Here is a 17,209-nt window from a genome sequence, read left to right on the forward strand (position 1 = left end):
GGCATGTGGTGCTGGGGGATTGAACCACGGTCCCTGTGCTTTGCTAAGCTTGTTCTAAGTAGGTGCTTTAGACCACTGAGCCATCTCACCAGCCCCTTTTTTTTTTTGGATTTTTTACGGAAGGGTCTCACTACTAGATTGGAGCTGTAGTGATCTGAGTTTGATAGTGTTTACAGCCTCCCAAGAACTGGGGCTACAGGCGTGCCCCACCACACCCTGTCTCAATAGCCATCTCAGGGTGCCCTCAGGGCAGGACTAGCATGGCAGGCCCAGGGATCAAACCCCCAGCCCCTACACCTGCTTGCTTTAATCTGCTATTTGGCCAGCCCCCTATATTTTTATTAATTTATTCTTTTTTGTGGCAATGAGGACTGAACTTGGGACCTTGTGCTTCCCAGGCGGTGCTTATGCCGCCGAGCTATATCCTCTATTTTTAGAACTGGTATATTAGCTGGGTGTGCACATCTGGAATCCCAGCATGTTATGAAGCTGAGGCACGAGAATCTATAAGTTCCAGTCTAGCTTGGGCAACTAGGGAGGCTCTGTCTCAAAACAATGAAGTGCTAGGGATGTAGTTTAGCTTGAAGGTCCCAGCTTCAGTCGCCACTACCACCTGACCTAACCGAACCAACACCAAAAAAACCCCAAAAAACAAAAAAACACAACCAATGAACCAAACCGAACCAACCGACACTGTGCACTCCACTTTGTGTTACTGTTTTCTCCACCCCCAAAAGGATATTTTTTACAACTGAATGTTGACTCTCTTATGCTGTAGGTGGAAGCATTTACCTGCTTACAGATTTCTGTTTGGTCATCTGTTCCAAATGCACTAATAAGATCTTCTTTCTTTGCCACCTGACCTTTAGAAACATTGACAAACACCGAGTGGGTCTGGAGAACTTCATCGAGGTCTTTTTCCCTGTGGAAAGGAGGTGGTGCAGGAGACAAAGGCCTACGTAAATACACTTGACATCTGCATATTCGCGGACATTTGAATGTAAGAGGTCCACGACAGAATAACAAGATACAGGAGATTCCTAAAAGACTTGTAGTGTCGAGGGAACAGTTTCAAAACTCGCAGCCCCATTTGCATTCCCATTTACTGGCTCCTGCAGGAACCTGGGGTGGGGCTGGCGGCGGCCGCAGCGAAGACACGGCGCCCCTCGGTGACTCCCGGGGCTCCCGGATCCGTGACCTTAGAGACACGACAGCCACGATCGTACTCGGAAGACTGGGATTGGAGTCTTTACAATCGCTCCGGGAAAAGGACCATCACTGTGGAATTTCTCGACCGCAGCTTTCGCCACACGCAAACCAACCACCCAATTCCGGCCCACTAAAGGGAGGGAACGCCGGGCTCCGCGCCAGGCGCGAGAAGGACCGCGACCGCTCCCTCCCGCGCCAGGAACAGGTTTCCCCTCATTCCCTGGCAAGCACCCCCAGCTTGGCCGTCCTCTCGAGTTGGCGACAGGGAGGCCGCTTCGGAAGACACGCGACAGGGGTCACTCACACGCCACTCCGCCAGCCCACGACCTTGTTTTTGTAGCAGGCGATTTCAAAGCGCTTTCCGGCGCGCTTCATCCGTACCACGGCCACATTGGTGAGGCGGATCTGGTTGGTCGGGGTGAAGATCGACATGGTAGCTGCTCACGGACCTCAGGTCCGGCAAGGCAGGGCCGACCTGCGCGAACTACCCGTCGGGCGGGGCTGTAACGACAGTACAGCGCGTACAGCCAGTCTAGTCACTGCGGACTCCGCCACAGCGCGGGAAGAGGGGCGGGGACAGGGGCGGGGCGGGCTTATGGCGCAGGCGCAGCAGGGTGCGGCGGGGAGCAACTACGCCTGCGCACTATTGCGTATTACAACTACGCCTGCGCATTGCGACTCTTTACGACATCATTCCGCATCCTAAAAAAGGAGGCGCTTTTTCTTGACGTTTTACTGCAGCCGGAGTGCCAATGAGCGCTGATAGGCGAGCCGCTGATGTTTGGTGACCGGGTGGAAACACAGCACTGTAGCTACACAGTCCCGAAGAGTTTCGGGGCCACACCCACCTTGGCCATTTTAGGGGAAAATTTAACATAAAAAAGTACAGAAAAACAAAACAAAAACCTCACAACAAAATTGCCACCACCCTCTTCAACAATTAGCAACACTTTGCCATTCTTGGTTTGTTCCCCTTTTTTCGTTGGAATACTTTAAACCAGGTTATGTTTTTAGCCTTAAATAGTTCAGTATTTATACCTTTATTCCCTAAATCATGGCTTCCTACAGTTGCTTTCTTCTGGAGATCGAGAAGGGCCTGTGCCCCGATACTTGATTCTACTATCGCCCTCCTTACGTTTACCTCTCTTCAGTCTCCCTCCCGACCCCAAGCCACTCATATCTTAACGGGCCCGCCTTTTCCCAATCTGAGCCAATAAAAAGGAGCGGGAAGCGTGCCCCCTAGGGTCGCCGGGCACTCTGGGAGGTACTTCTAGAATGCTGGGCGGTGCTTCCCCTTGAGCCCGCCTCTTTTTTCTCTGAGCCAATCCCAGCAGGACCCCAAGCTTTTGAGCCCGGAGCTCTGGGCGGTCGGCCTTCTAGGTCCGCCTCTTTCCCTTCTGAGCCAATCAGAGTGCTCTGGGAGCTCCCTCGCTTCCTGCTCTGGAGCGCTGGGCTTCCGGTGGGGCCCGCCTCCTTCCGCTCGGTCCAATCCGGCGAGCCTGCAAGTGGCATGGCTTCCCCGAGCCTGACGGCTGGGAGGAAAACTAATGCTGAGCTATAGTTGCGACCTGCACCTGCTGCTAGTGCCAGCCCCCAGGCCTCCCAGGTCCGAGAGCCCGTTTTCCCGTCGGCCTTCGGGACTCGGCCTCCGAGGAGAATGGGTAAGGGACCCTGGATGGCGGAGCGGAGGCGGCTTTGCCTTCCTCCCCCCAGAGGTGTTCTTGGGGCTCAGCTCCCGACAGCCGCGCCGGGGCGAGCGGGAACCCTCCGCTTTTGCCTTTTGTGGCTGGGGGTGCGTTTGGAAGGAAACTGAGCTCACCCCAAATAAAAGGCAGAATAAACCCCTTCCCCACGTGCTTGGGACTTCTGGTTATTGTCAGCAGCACTTGCCAACCCTAGATTTCAGGCCTCGCCTTTCGAAGTTGCCCCCAGGTTCTGTATTTGCGGCCCGGCCCTTGAGCGTCTCCTTTCAAAAAGTGGGGCGTGGGGTCACTTATTATCCCTTTCCTAGCAGCCGCAGGTCTTCAAAAATGCAGAAGGACTACGAAGACAACAATATGCAATGTATTATTGTAACTGTCCTACCGACCTGTTTTGAAACTGTCTCATTGCTATTTGTTTCTCAACAAAATTAATAAAAGAAAAAAGAAATAGAAAAAAATGTAGAAGAGTCGGGCACATGTGATAGCGTAGTTATACACCCAGCACTCTGGGAGACTGAGGCAGGAGCATCGCGAGTTCGAGCCTATTATGGATTATTTTGTGGCTTAGATCAAAGTTAGAAGTTTTAAAAACTGCAATAGGAAAAAAGGAAAGAATCTTTATATTTATTTATTTATTTATTTATTTATTTATTTATTTATTTATTTATTTATTTATTTATTTATTTATTTATTTTTAGACACGGTCTCCCTGTGTAGTTAAAGCTTGCCAGGAACTCACTATGTTGCTGAAGCTGGCCTCACATGCGGGGCGATCCTCTTGCCTCAGCCTCCGGAAACACTGGAACTAGAGGCCTGTGCCTTTTGGTACTATTATAAGCTTTATCTAGGAAGTAAACAACAAAATCAATTTGTAATTACCCATCAAGTGCTTTTATTTTATTAGAGTATTAAGATTAGATTAGTTTTTTTTTTTTGTACCAAGGATTGAACTCAGGGCCTTGCGCTTGCCAGGCAGGCATTGAGGCTGCTGAGCTATATCCCCGGCCTGCTTTTGAATTTTTAAAACAGGGAGAGAAAGCTTTGATTATGTGACTCTAAACAAAATTACCTGTGTGTATCATTTTAACTTAGATCCTTCTCTGGACGTTTGGACCCTCGCCTCGCCTTTAGTATCATTATGGATGTACAGGTTTTACATTTACTTGGGCTTTGCTCTTGGTATTAGCCTTTGGATTTGTTTCCAAGTTCTCACCAAGAAGCAGGTAAGTGGTATGGTTTTTCTTTTCAAAAAGGGAATATTTAGGTAGCACATTGATGAAGAATTTAGAGTGCAGATTTTCTCATGCTTTGAGACGTACATAAAATGAAAAAGAACTTTATTTATTTATTTAGTTTTTTGCAGAACTGGGGATTGAACTCAGATCCTTGCGCTTGCTAGTCAAGCGCTTATCCTATTGAGCCATCTCCTCAGCCCAAAAAGGAACTTTAAATCACTTTTCTGTTTGGTCTCTAGATTTTTTTAAAAATGCCTAAAATGTCTTTAACCTTTTAGAAAATAAGTTATAATAGACTACAGTATGGCAACTATTGCTATATTGACATTGTATTAGATATTGTAAGCAGTTTAAATATTATTTCAGCATATAAGGGAGGATGCACTTAGGTTCTATGCAAATACTACCCTGTTTCATATAAGGGTCTTGAGGGTTTGTCAGTTTGGGTATTTGTGGGATTGTGGACTCACCATCTACCCCTTAGATGAGAAGCGGTACATTTGGATCATAAGTGTCCCTGGAAAGGGCTGTATACTAACGGTAGGTCACAAGGCTTGTGCTTTGGGCAACAGTGGAACTTTTAGGGGGTGGACCTAGTGAGTGGAAGCTAGCTCGTTGGGGACATGCCCTTGCAGGGGTAGGGGACACCAGCCCTTTCTTGCTCTTTTTAGGTCTGGGTGGCCATGAAATGGGCAGCCTCGCTCCCCACTCTGCCAGTGGTGTGCTGCCTCCCACAGGCCCCAAACCATGGGCCAAGCAGCCATGGGATGAAACCTCCCAAGCTGGGCCCCAAGGTCTTTCCTCCTTTCCATTGATTGTCCCAGGTATTTTGTGACAGGCACAAAAAGCTCACTGACACCGCGGGAAGACTCTATAGGTTTACCTTGGAGGGAATGGGCATCCAGAAAGATGAACAGAATAATGAAGTGGGTCGATCAGTGTCTTTGCTCATTTTCATCTCTGCTGAAGTTGGGAAAAGATTGGGAATTCATGGGTTTTTGTGCAGTTGTTTATTTTCAAGGCCAAGAACTCCCAGGAGAAGTCTGTTCCGAAAGCAACTCAGGGTCTGATGACAAATGGCTATATCGCTCTTCAAAAGAAGCAAACCTTTGTATCTGGAGTGAAGATTTTTTATGGTTCCCAGACTGGCACAGCAAAAGTAAGAACTTTATGTGATGGCTTCTCTTTGGTTTCCTGGCATTTTAAGAACATTCTTCAGAAGCATCTATTAGCAGTGAACCGACTTACATGTGTGATTTTCTTTGCTCTTTCTCCTGTTTTCCCCAGTCAGACAGTTTTCCTTTCTGGCTCCATGGGGGGATTTCTTCTCTTGTGCCCATGTGTAGCTGTTAGGTGGGGTCTGGTGGTCCCTGACATGAAGGGTCTTTGTTCTGAAGCTTCTATCTTACAAGAACCCTTTTGGAGAGGGCTCTGAGTTCAGTACTGATGCTCGGGGGGGAGGGAGGAAAGAGAATGTTAACAGTTGTGTTCACTAAGCTCTTTCGGCAACTATGCGTTTTGATTTTCAATAGTGTTAAAGGTGGTAAAGACCCATTAAAATAGATACACGTGCAGGTATTCAGGTGAAAGGCGCCTCCTGGCCTCTACTTGTACTTAGATCCACCTGTTGCTTTGGTAGGAAGGCTACAGCTATTTAGTGCTTTCTAGGAAAAGATTCTCAGGCTGGCAAGAGAGTAAATTACTAGAAACAAAATCAAGTTATTTTTGTGCACTGCAAAAGAGGATTCTGCTGCCCTCTTGTGGATGCTGTGTAGAATAATGTCACCAGGTTTAGCCTGTGGGTAGGTACTTCACTCATGTTAAAAGTAAAGGTTATTGATTTATTTGTGGTGGAACCAGGGATTGCGCTTGCCAGGGATGTGCTTATTCCACTGAGCCATCTCCCCGGCCCCTTAAAGGCTGTTTTTAAGTTCAGCCTTAAGCAATGGAGGTGGAAAAACCTATAAAAAGGCAAAAAGGCACCTGAGTAGCCAAGACAAAGTCTGCTTTGTTACTCATAAAAACCTTTATTCAGACCCCTGTGTGTTTTTAAAAGATCTGAAAGGTGATGGCATATCCAGGTGTACAGCGAACCTGTGTTACCGTTTCTAGAGGGTTCTTTCCTTATAACCTACTTGTGCTCTGTTTCTGGGTTTATCAATGATAAAAAGGACTTTGAATCCTTATCAGTTGCATAACACCACGTCACATCCCAGCGGTTTAATGTTATCTGCATCTTATTTTTATGGCTGGGGTAGCTGTCTTCCATTTTAAAGCTGTATCTGAATATTTTGATGGCTCAGGGTCACATTTGAGTAATTCTCCTTTAGCTTGGTAAAAGACTTGCAGATTCTCCTTCCACATCTTTGAAGTTGTTTCTCCTGTGTCTTCTAGCGGGTAACATGGCTGATAAGAAGATGAATTTAGGGGTCAGGGACATGGCTCAGTAGAGTAAGCGCTTGCCTGGCAAGCGCAAGGGTCTGAGTTCAAATCCCCGGTTCCACCAAAGAAAAGAAAGAAAATGAATTTCCGTGTTCCTCTGTCAATGGCTGCTTGATTTCTTTTGCTTTTGGGGTCATCTTTGCTCTTAATGTTTGAGCATTTTGTGAGTGACTAGGCTGAACCTTGTTGCAAACACTTGCAGTCTTGTTTTAGAGGTTTGTGTGCATTAATTCTGCTACATTTCGAGGACAGATTTCTTCTCAGTTTTTTTTCCTGGGACTCTTGTTAGTTGGATGTTAGCCCTTTTCTTTCATAGTTCTTTTAACTTTTTTTTCTGCCTAAATTGTTTTCTTTTTGAAACATGTTACTGTATTTTCCAGGCTGACCTTAAACTTGATATCCTCCTGCCACAGCTTCTGAGGTAGCTCTCAGGTCTTATTTTGAAATTACTGTTTGGTTTTTCAACTTTTATAGTAGTATCTTGTTTGTAGTTTAGGACTGTATTTTTTGAATTCCTTTTTCTGATCCTGACTTATTTGCACTCTCAGTTTTCTTGATGTTGGTGTTTTCTTTCCTGCCATGTTCTTGGCATGTGTGGTTTTGTGTTTGCAGGACAAAATGATGGGATAGGCAGTGGGGATTTTTTCTTGGTGCATGAGCAGCCTTGTGCATTCTCCTGGGATACCCTGGCCAGAGTGGGACACTGCAGGTGCGTCATTTGTTGCCTCTGTGATCCCCCCACCTCTGTCCTGCTCACTTGGAGGAAAGCCCTTGCGGAGTTCTGTCTGTGCCTGCTGTCTCTGATTTGTCCCCCCTTGTTTTCCAAGCCCCGTCAGTGGCTTGTACCTGCCTGGTGACTTCTGCGTTGTTTATTCTGTCTTTATCTCCTTTGACTTGTTAGCCCTGGGCCGTCCTGAAGGTTTCAGATACTCCCATCAGCTAGCTCTTGTGCGTCGTCGTCCTCTGAGTCCTTTCCTGCTGTCTCAGTATCAGTTGCCGGTGTCTTTTCGTCCTTTGACCTTTAAAACAGGCGTGTCTCAGGGCCTAGTCCCTGAGGGTGTCTTTGCACAGCTGTATGTACGTTACATTCTCTTACAGCATCCTTTATGAATTTTATTATCTACTTTTTTTTTTTTTTTTTGGTCTTTTTGAGCCTGGGTCTTTATGCTATTCAGGCTGGCCTTGAACTTGCTTAGATCCCCCTGCCTCAGCCTCCTAGTGCTGGGATGATAGGTGTGCATACCTTTCCATGGCACGCACTAGGTCGTGGGTTAGCGGACTTTGTCTGTGAGGTTCTGTAAGCTGGATGATCTTCTTAGCAAGTCTTATTTTGGTTTTGTGAGCCATCTGATTTTTGTTGTGACCACTCAGCTCTGCTGAGGTAATCTGGAAGCAGCCATAGAGGTTAGGACAGTAAACTAGCCCGCCTGCACATGAAGCGGCGGGCTGCACTGGACCTGCAGTCCCGGCTTGCTGACGCCTCCATCTGTGGGTGGCCCGCAGGTCTGTAGTTGGGCTTTGCCCGGGTCCTTTTGTTCCCTTGGCTTGTGTCAGATCTTCGTGTGGATGCCTAGCAAGCACCCCAAAGTCAGCGTCCTCGTGTTTGCGAGTTTTTGTCCAAACCTCTTCTACTTCAATCCTTATCATTTCTTTAAAAGACAAGCTCATCTTTTGCATTCACGTAGTCCAAAAACCTTGGACTTCCTTTTCTGTAGCTTGTATCTAGTCTGTCAGTGAATCCAGTTTGTCTTGCACTTTGGATTAATCTGGATTCTAGTTCCTTCTCCCCTTCTGCCCTATTGCTCCTCCAAACCATCCTCATGTTCTGTTTGGGTGACAACCTCCGTCTTGGACAGCATTTGGTCTCCTGGCTTTGGTGCTGCTCATACCAGGCCTGACTCCACTGTGCCTTCAGCCCAGCGACCTCGGTGATCCTGACAACCCAGTGACATCATGTTCCTGTCTGGTTAGAGCCCACATGACCTGTCACTCCCATTGGCTGAGGGGACCCCCTTATGACTGTGGATTGACTCTTGCCCCATACCATGGTCCTCCTCTTCTGGTCCTGCTGACCTCCTTGCCCAGTGTCCCCTCCTTGGAGCCTTCTTTAGTGCCCCTTTGCCTGGGCCGCCATATAGCCTGCTTCCTCACTGCCTTCCCATTTGGCTCAAGCCTTAACTTTATCTTTTTTTTTTTTTTTTTTTTTCTTAACTTTATCTTTGAGGGGGGTTGGTCCCAGGGGTTACTGTGAGCTCTGCAGCCTGAGGCTCAGTCCAGGACAAGCTTAGCTCCCATGAAGGGCCACGTAGGAACTTGCGGTTTCCATGCTGCCCTACAGGTTCTTGAATTCCATAGGCCCATGGGTAGAACTCAGAACTGCTTGACTTCTGGCCTACGTCCTCTTGTGAATAGCCTAAGTTGTGCAGGCAACTGGGAGAGGGGTGAAGTATGTGGGGGCATGGTGAACAGAGCTGGCTCCTCCTCTGCCCTGCATGTGGCCTCCGCATGCAGTCCCACGAGCGCCGTCGGGTAGGGGCTCATTACCTGGGCCAGTGAAACCTCTGCAATCAGTGACAGGAAGTGGAAGGGGCTGCAGTGCCCCTGGTCCCTCGTGTGGCACTTCTGGCTGTGGCTTGCTGTCCTGGAGCTACCAGGGCCATCTCCAATGACTTTAGCAGCAGAGCTGAGGCTTTAGGAGCTTTATGTCGGCCAGCAAAGACCTAGTATTAATGTTTTAACAGACACCCTTGTCCCAGGTTTCCTCCGCCCTGCTCCGTCCCCCAGCCAGATTCATTTCTCTCCAAGGTGCCGCTCACCATCGGGCTTTCTCTGTTTCCTGTTTCTTCTGTCTGTTAAACATAAGCTGCTTGAGGGCAGGCCTGCAGCAGCTTGTGCATTTGCCCAGAACGGAGTCTGGTGCGGTGGGTGGTGCTTTAGCTAATCGAGCTGGTGCCTGCAGAGTCGGTGTTGGAAGAGCAGATGAAACCAGGGAAGATGTTTTCTTGGGGTGCTAGAATCTGGCCAAACTTTCAGCTTTCTCTAAACATTTAGCTTTCTCTGACAAAGAACTGGCAGGTGTCTTGCTTGGGGAACCTGGGGCGGGGTTGCCTAGCCTGTGACCTTCTGTGACCTTCTGTGTGCTTTGTCTTGGGTAAAGTCAGGGCTGCTTGGCCCTGCCTCGGGCTCCTTCCTCTCCTCCTCCGGCCGCTGTTCCTGGGGCCTTCTGTCCAGGGCCTGCTTCTGTTTGCCGTTCCACCCTCCTGGCTCTTCACTTCTGTGCTGCTGTGTGCTCATTCTGCGGCGCAGAGTGGCTGGATGCGAAGAGCTGGTGTGACTCGAGTCCTGCCTGTGCTGATAGGGAGTGGGCGAAACATGGCGAGGCGCTGCTCGGTCTCTGCGGGTGTCGGATGAAGATGGCGAGGGCGAGAGCGTGTGTTGGGGACGGGAGAGTGCAGTCCCTGGACAGGTGCTGCGCGAGGAGTGCTGGCTTCTCTTGCCAGCGCAAGGACGTGAGGGCTTTTGGTGTAGAGCAGGCTGCATTTGATTTTTATTGTTTTTCCTAATTAGGGATTTGCAGCCATTCTTGCCAAAGCAGTTGCCTCCCTAGATCTGCCTGTGGAAGTTATTAATCTGAAAGAATATGATCCAGATGACCATCTGATGGAAGAGGTTGGTGAATGTCTTACTGTTTTGTTGAATTGTGGCTGAAATTTAATATTTCTCTGACTTCTGGAATATGCAGCATATTCAGAGTAATCTTAATTTCCACACTAAGGAATCTTGGCGGGTGGAAGTGCTGCGTGAGTGGGAGCCACACTGAGTGTGGGCCGGGCCTCATTCTCCTGGGCATTAGGTTTTCCTGGGGTGCAGTGGATGTGGGCAGTGTGGGTGGTTTAAGTCTCTTGGGGGCCCCCACTTGGCATTGAGGACGTTGTCCTTTTTTTTTTTTTTTGGTGGAACCAGGGATTGAACTCAGGCCCTTGGGCTTGCCAAGCAAGCGCTTATTCCACTGAGCCATCTCCCCGGGCCCGAGGAGGTTGTCCTTGGCAACACCGTGCCATCCACAAGGATGGTGGGAAGCGGGACAGCTGCAGTTGCAGGTGTGCACCACTGTATGAGCCGTGGAGATGGATGCTTTTTCACAAATGCTGCATGTGATTCTGATGCAGAGGTTGGACAGACGCTTGCTTGGGAGCCACAGTTTGTTCTTAAAGGGCCAGGCAATCAGTATCTTTAGTTTTCCAGGCTGTGCAGCTGCTGTCCAGGCACAAAATAGCCATAGACAAAATGGGTGAGTGTGGCTGCTTTCTAGTGAAACTTTGCTTAGAAAAGAAATAGTAAAAGCCGTTCTTGGGGCACGAGTCCTAACCAAGCAGATGAAAGTAGAGCTGGGGACAGTGGTGCATGCCTGTAATCCCAGCACTCTGGGAGGCTGAGGCAGGAGGGTTGCAAGTTTGAGCTTGGCCTGAACAATTTAGTGACTTGGGGAAGTCCTGTCACAAAATAGAGTGAGCAGCGTAGGGAAATCCTCAGAGATTAGCGTGACATGGTGAAGTTTGTTAGGAAGGGCTTTTTTCCCTACCACAACCTATGTCTTAAGAATTTGTGTCAGATACCCCTGTGAAATGGTCACTGTCTCCGTTAGATTGCCAGTAAAAACATCTGTGCCTTCCTGCTCGCCACGTACACTGACGGGCGGCCGCCTGAGAGTGCAGAGTGGTTCTGCAGATGGCTGGAGGACGCGGCCAGTGATTTTCGATTTGGCAAAACCTACCTGAAGGGTATGAGATATGCGGTGTTTGGCCTGGGAAACTCTGCCTATCCGAGCCACTTTAACAAGGTCAGTGCGTGTGAAATTACAGGGACAAATTTTACTTCATTTAAAGAGCTAAAAATACAAACATGTATGTGTATTTGAAAACTACAAACTTTGTTAATAACAAATTTCTTGGCTTATTCTTTTTTTTTTTTTTCTTTCCCCTCTTGTACTGGAGACTGAACCTAGGGCCTTTGCACTGAGTTGCAACTCAGCAAGACCCTGTCTCAAAATAAAAATAAAAAGGACTAGACAGCTCAAATGCCACTCAACTGGTGAATGGATAAAGATGTGGTTTTTATACAATAGAGTGTTACTCTGCTAAGCTTGAGACATTGCTAGCTAAATGGACAAACCTTGAGACCATACTCTTAAGTGAAATAAATCCCTTTATTTCACTTAATAATTCCCTTTTAAATTTTTAATTTTCAAATGGGCTCTGTAAAGTGTCAAGTAGCCCAGGCTAGGCTTAAACTTGCAATCTTCCTGCCTCAGCCTCCCAGGGGCTTTGATTACAGCCATGCACCACTATGCCCAGCTCGTGTTGCTGTTCATAGTGGCCGCCTGCCTCATATGCCCAAGCTGGACTCATCGCAGGCTCCCAGGACAGAGCTCTTGAGTACAGTGAGTACGAGTGGCTGCTTGTTGTGTCTGGGTGGTGGACTCGTGGTGGTGAAATCCAGCCTCCTGTCCCCAAGGGGGCCTTGTACAGTGGAAACCCCTGAGTCTCTGGGTTTTGCCAACTGCCTGTTTTATACAGTAATATTTATTTTCCAGATTGGGGATTGAAGTCAGGGCCTTCACTGAACTACACCCTAACCCTTTTTTTTTTTTTTTTTTTTTTTAAATATTTGGTTACAGGGTCTTACTATGTAGCTCGGACTTGTAGTAATCCTCTTGTTTCAGCCCCCCCAGCACTGGGATTACAGGTGTGCACCACTATAACTGGTTTTGGTGGCCAATTTAGCGCGCTGGGGGTGGGGCTGGCACGGGATGTGGTGCTGGGAGTAGAACCCCAGGCGCTTACTTCACTGAGCTATCTTGCAGGCCCTGGCCCTTTTTTCCCCTCCTTTTCTCTCTCTCTCTCTCTCTCTCTCTCTCTCTCTCTCTCTCTCTCTCTCTCTCTCTTTTTTACCTTTCCCTTCCTTCTTCCCCTCTCCACCTGAACATTTTCTATTTTGTAATACCTATTATACATTTCAGTCCTTTCTGTTTCTCACACCAGAGGAGCAACGTGGTATGTACACCTATGATTTATTTCACTTAAGAGTATGGTCTCAAGGTCCCTCCATTTAGCTAGCAATGTCTCGAGCTTAGCAGAGTAACACTCCATTGCATAAACACCACGTCTTTATCCATTCACCAGTTGAGTGGCATTTGAGCTGTCTAGTCCTTTTTATTTTTTATTTTTATTTTGAAATAGGGTCTTGCTGAGGTGCTAGGTAGCCCAAGCAGGACTCAAACTTTCAACCCTCTTGCCCCAGTCTCCTAGAATGCTGAGATTACAAGCAGGTGTCACCACACCTGGCCCAAGCTAAGTACCTTTTTTTGCGGTACCGCGGATCCCAAGCTAAGTCTTAATACTGGTTAACTCATTTTCTTTCAATCCTTTATTTTATTTTATTTTTATTTTTATTTTTATATTTTTATTTTTATTTATTTTTTTCCAGTCATTTATTTTTAAAGAGGAATAGAGGAAAAGCATTCATTGTTCTTTATGTAATGAAACATGAAGTATTTTTATTTTCTTGGGTCATTTTTCTAAATGAAATGAATAGGATCCTTTTCTTTTGTGTCTTGTTCTCTATACTTTAAAAAGTAGAATCATGGAGCCTCCTATGTTTTTCTTGGTTCTCAAGGTCACCAGAAGTTTTGTAAGTGCACAGCCTCCTTGAGAGGGGACTATTGGGCTTTCCTGTGCTGTTTGTGCTGTGAGAGACACAGGCAGCTGTCGTTAATAGGATTCATGTGACTGTCACATTGGTGTGGATTTCCCCTCATATTTTCAAAGGCAGTAGACTAAGAATGAGAGAACTCAGATCTGTGACTATTTCCTGCGTGACCTGCCACTCAGGAAGCCTATTAAGCTTTGCACTCTGAGTCATGTGCTACCGAGCCCTGTTGTCTTAATTGCTGCCTGTCACAGTTAAATACATTTTTGACTTTATGCAATCATAAGCTTTGATTGCAAAGTAAAGTACAAACCAATTGCATTTGTACTTTACCACTAAATAAACTTTGCAGGCTGGCGAGATAGCTCAGTGGACTAAGCGCCTGCTTTGGCAAGTGCAGGGACCAGGGTCTGATCCCCGGTCCCACATGCTGTGCTGGCCCCTCCACTGGGGCATGCTGAGCCAGCAGTTGAGTCTGGGAGTGGTGGTGCACGTTTGTAATCCTGGCGCTGGGGAGGCTGAAAACAGGCGGATCACCACAAGTCAGATCTGCGTAGTGGGACCCTGTACCAAATACATAAAAATTAAAAAAAAAAAAAAAAAAAAAAATGAGGCTTTGGTCTCATAGCTCTGGTTACATTTTTGGAACCAGTTTATTTTGTTAGTATTTTGTTTTGAGCATGATTTAGAGTAGCTTTCAAATTCTTTTTGTTAAAGCCTTATTAATAAACCCTTTTCTTCTAGAAAGTCTTTTTGTCCCTTTGCTAAAAATACAAATCTTGTGCAGAAAGTTAGGTAAAGTGTGGAGGACGCAGCCCTTTCTGGGTTGCAGCCAGAGCTCGAGGGCTGTAAGTTCTTTCCTGCTGAGCACATCCGGGGCCTCGGGTGTCATAGTGGATGTGGGGCCCAGAGCCCTTCTGGGCTTTCACAGAGTAATCTGAAGCCTGATTTTGGAGGTTGTGACCCTGGGCTCACTCACCTCTTTCTCCTGCAGGTTGGCAAAAGTGTAGACAAGTGGTTGTGGATGCTCGGGGCGCGTCGTGTGCTGGCCCGAGGGGAGGGTGACTGTGACGTGGTCAGAAGCAGGCATGGCAGCATCGAAGCCGACTTCACAGCCTGGAAGGCCACGTTCATCTCCCGGCTGCAGGTGCTTCAGAGAGGAGAGGACAAAGCCTGTGGTGGCCGCTGCAAGAAAGGCAAGTGCGACTCCACGCCTCATGGCTCAGAGGAGCCGGGGCCGGGGCCGCACTCCGGAGGTGGATCACATCCCGGAGACGCTGAGGTGCGTAGCCTGCTCCCTTCTCCCAGGTGTACAGAGCCAGCCCTTCCTCCACCCTGCCCTGAGAAGCCTCACATTGAGCGGGAGGCCCCAGAGTACAGTCCGTCTCTCCAGGGTCGCCTCTTACTGCTGCACGGCTAGGCAGTGGTGTTTACCACATTTCTCAGGTGAGAAGGGAATCTGAGCGGAGTTACACATGCCCCAGACCGAGCACCTGTCCGTTAGTCCGCAGGTCACATCCCCGGCCTGAAGGGGTCCGTTGGTCCCCTGGACAGAAGGCTGCAAGTCCTGGCTTCCGCTTTTCCCTCCGGTCCTAAACCTTTCCTGTCTATCCTTCTTCATCTGTCCCAGCTCCTCAGAAACAGAACTTCAGACCAGGTCACTCCTGCTGGCTTCCCAGCTGTTACAGTTTGGCTGCCCGGTTACCTGTGTCATTTGAGAGCACCTTTCGACTCTGACTCGTCTGTCTCCATCTTTGTTCCTGTCGTTATTCCGTGTGGCTCGCGTATCCCTGTCAGTGCTCTCTGCAGCTCCTTGGCCTGACACTGGTACCCAGGGCCCTCTCAGGCCTGCACACCGGCAGCCACCACTTCTGTCCCCAACCTTGGTGTCTGCCTTTCATGCTTAGCTCTGAGGGTCAAGTTCTCAGACTCTGACTCTGCTCTCTCTGGGGCCTCCATGTTGCAGTTCTTTTGATCCCACTTGATCTTATTTTGTTTCTCACTGGATACTGGAAACTGCTTGCATGCTCTCTCTCTCTCTCTCTCTCTCTCTCTCTCTCTCTCTCTCTCTCATTCTTTCTTTTATGTATTTAGTATAGGGTCTACAGGGTCTCACTACACAGATCAGACTCATAGTGAGCCTCCTGTTTTTCAGCCTCCCAAGTGCTGGGATTACAGGCACACGCCACCATGCCCAGTCTCAATCACTGTTTCAGTGTGCCCCAGTGCCAGGCTGGCATGACATGCTGGGGATCAAACCCCAGTCCCTGTGTCTGCCTAAGCAGGCGCTTTAATCTGCTCAGCTGTCTGGCCGGCGCTGGGAACTGCTTTCTTTACTTCTCTCTTTATTTAATTTTATTTTATTTCTGTATTTTAGGGAAGGGTCTACAGGTTGTTCAGGGTCTCACTACTAGATTGGACTCATAATGATCTGTCTGTTTACAGCCTCCCAAGAGCTGGGATTGCAGGCTTGCGCCAACACACCCAGTCTCAGTTGGCATCTCAGCGTGCCCAGGGATGGGGCCGGTATGGAAGGCCTCAGGATCGAACCCCCAGCCCCAAATCTGCTGAGCTATTTGGCTGGCCCTACTCCCCTCTTTCTTTTTTTTAAAACTTATTTTTGGCGGAACTGGGGATTGAACTCAGGCCCTTGCGCTTGCCAAGCAAGTGCTTATTCTACTGAGCTATCTCCTGGCTCCCCACTTCCCTCTTTAAAAGCCCTCTTAACTTACTCTTCCCTGCACACTTCCAGTTGCTCTGCCCTTGTTCAGCCAGGTCGAATCCTGTTGTGTGCTGTCCCTGAGCCCCATGCTGCAGGGTCCTCCGCGCTCTTACACTCCCAGATGTTGCTGCCTTCTCTCTGTCTTTCCTCTGCGTGTTTGAAGCCGTGTCAGGCCCTCTTATGGTGTCGCCACCGTCTACCAGCCTGCCCCTCCTTCCCTGTCTCCAGACCTGCCTTCCGGGTTCTTCCGCCCACCTCAGGAGTCAGGTCTGGGTTTCTTTATTGCAGCTCTCTTTCCTATTCATCAGTGGCTAGGTTGTACCCAGACACGGACAAAGTGGAATCAGGCTTTTGGGATTACAGGCATGCGCCACCATGCTGAGCTAAATTTTACATTGTGCGTTTCCTCTTTAAAATCTGTACCTATGTATCCAAGACTTTCTGAATCCCAGTATGTTTGTTGCTGGTGTTTCCCCTCTTGATAGACAGTGTCTCCATCTCAGGTACTTGGAAAGGAAGTTTACTAGCCTTTGTTTGTTCCTTTTCCTTATTCCTGCACGTAATTCCTCAGTAAGGCTGAACAAAGGTCAGCAAGGTCAGCAAGTGTTTTCCAAGGACCAGCTGGTCAACACGTTCAGTTTGTGGGCCTTACCATTTCTGTTCTGTCAGCTTTCCCCCTGGATTGAAAGCAGGTGCAGTCCGGGTACAGGCGAAGGCCCACACCGAGATCTCGCCGTGGCTGGCTGCGTCGAGTTCCCTTACGTAAGCTCGGTGCCGTAGCTTCCTTAGCCCAGGCCTCCGCCAGCTCCCATCTCTCCAGTCCTCTCCTGCCCACTGCCCGCCTGTAAGTTCAAGCTGTGTTTCTGGACACGATTGCTGTGGCAGTCTTGTGTCTGCCCTGTCTTATCCTCTTCGAGCGTTCTTGAAAGCACAGGCCAGAGCTCCGGCTGTCTCCTGAGCCGCTGTAATGGGGGTGGCGTTGCTTAGCCTCCGTTCCGACTCACGCGTTTCTGTGCCCGTGGTCCTTTCTCTTCCTGTAGCCACGATGGCTTCCTCAGTACTGGAAGACTTTGTTGAGGGAAAACTGACTTGGAACCTGCTGTCTTCTGCTCTGCTGTTCCTCTTCGGCTTTGAGCCCACATCCTTCACTCCCCAGAGTGTCGCAGGGAGTTGCTTGCTGCTGTCCCCAT

General features: G+C 48.5%; 2 protein-coding genes across 3 annotated transcripts in view; one reads left to right on the forward strand and one right to left on the reverse strand.

The window, feature by feature from the left end:
- Positions 1-1,806, reverse strand: part of Sbds (SBDS, ribosome maturation factor) — a 7,159-nt gene extending 5,353 nt beyond the window's left edge. Inside the window, exons 1-2 of the mRNA XM_023714306.1 lie at positions 1,514-1,806; positions 793-922 (exon numbers count right to left, since the gene is read on the reverse strand). Of these exons, the coding sequence (XP_023570074.1) occupies positions 793-922; positions 1,514-1,641 (258 nt within the window). The 5' untranslated portion in view covers positions 1,642-1,806. The remainder of the gene's footprint in view (positions 1-792; positions 923-1,513) is intronic.
- Positions 1,807-2,624: 818 nt separating this feature from the next.
- Positions 2,625-17,209, forward strand: part of LOC101592786 (S-adenosyl-L-methionine-dependent tRNA 4-demethylwyosine synthase) — a 203,784-nt gene continuing 189,199 nt past the window's right edge. Inside the window, exons 1-6 of one of the 2 annotated variants that reach the window (XM_023714443.1) lie at positions 2,625-2,870; positions 4,005-4,135; positions 5,154-5,306; positions 10,157-10,258; positions 11,235-11,429; positions 14,292-14,579. In XM_023714443.1, the coding sequence (XP_023570211.1) occupies positions 2,867-2,870; positions 4,005-4,135; positions 5,154-5,306; positions 10,157-10,258; positions 11,235-11,429; positions 14,292-14,579 (873 nt within the window). In that variant the 5' untranslated portion in view covers positions 2,625-2,866. The remainder of the gene's footprint in view (positions 2,871-4,004; positions 4,136-5,153; positions 5,307-10,156; positions 10,259-11,234; positions 11,430-14,291; positions 14,580-17,209) is intronic. The other variant, XM_023714441.1, reaches the window with a different exon arrangement.

This window comes from Octodon degus, unplaced genomic scaffold, assembly GCF_000260255.1.
Source record: "Octodon degus isolate 3935 unplaced genomic scaffold, OctDeg1.0 scaffold00035, whole genome shotgun sequence".
NCBI lineage: Eukaryota > Metazoa > Chordata > Mammalia > Rodentia > Octodontidae > Octodon > Octodon degus.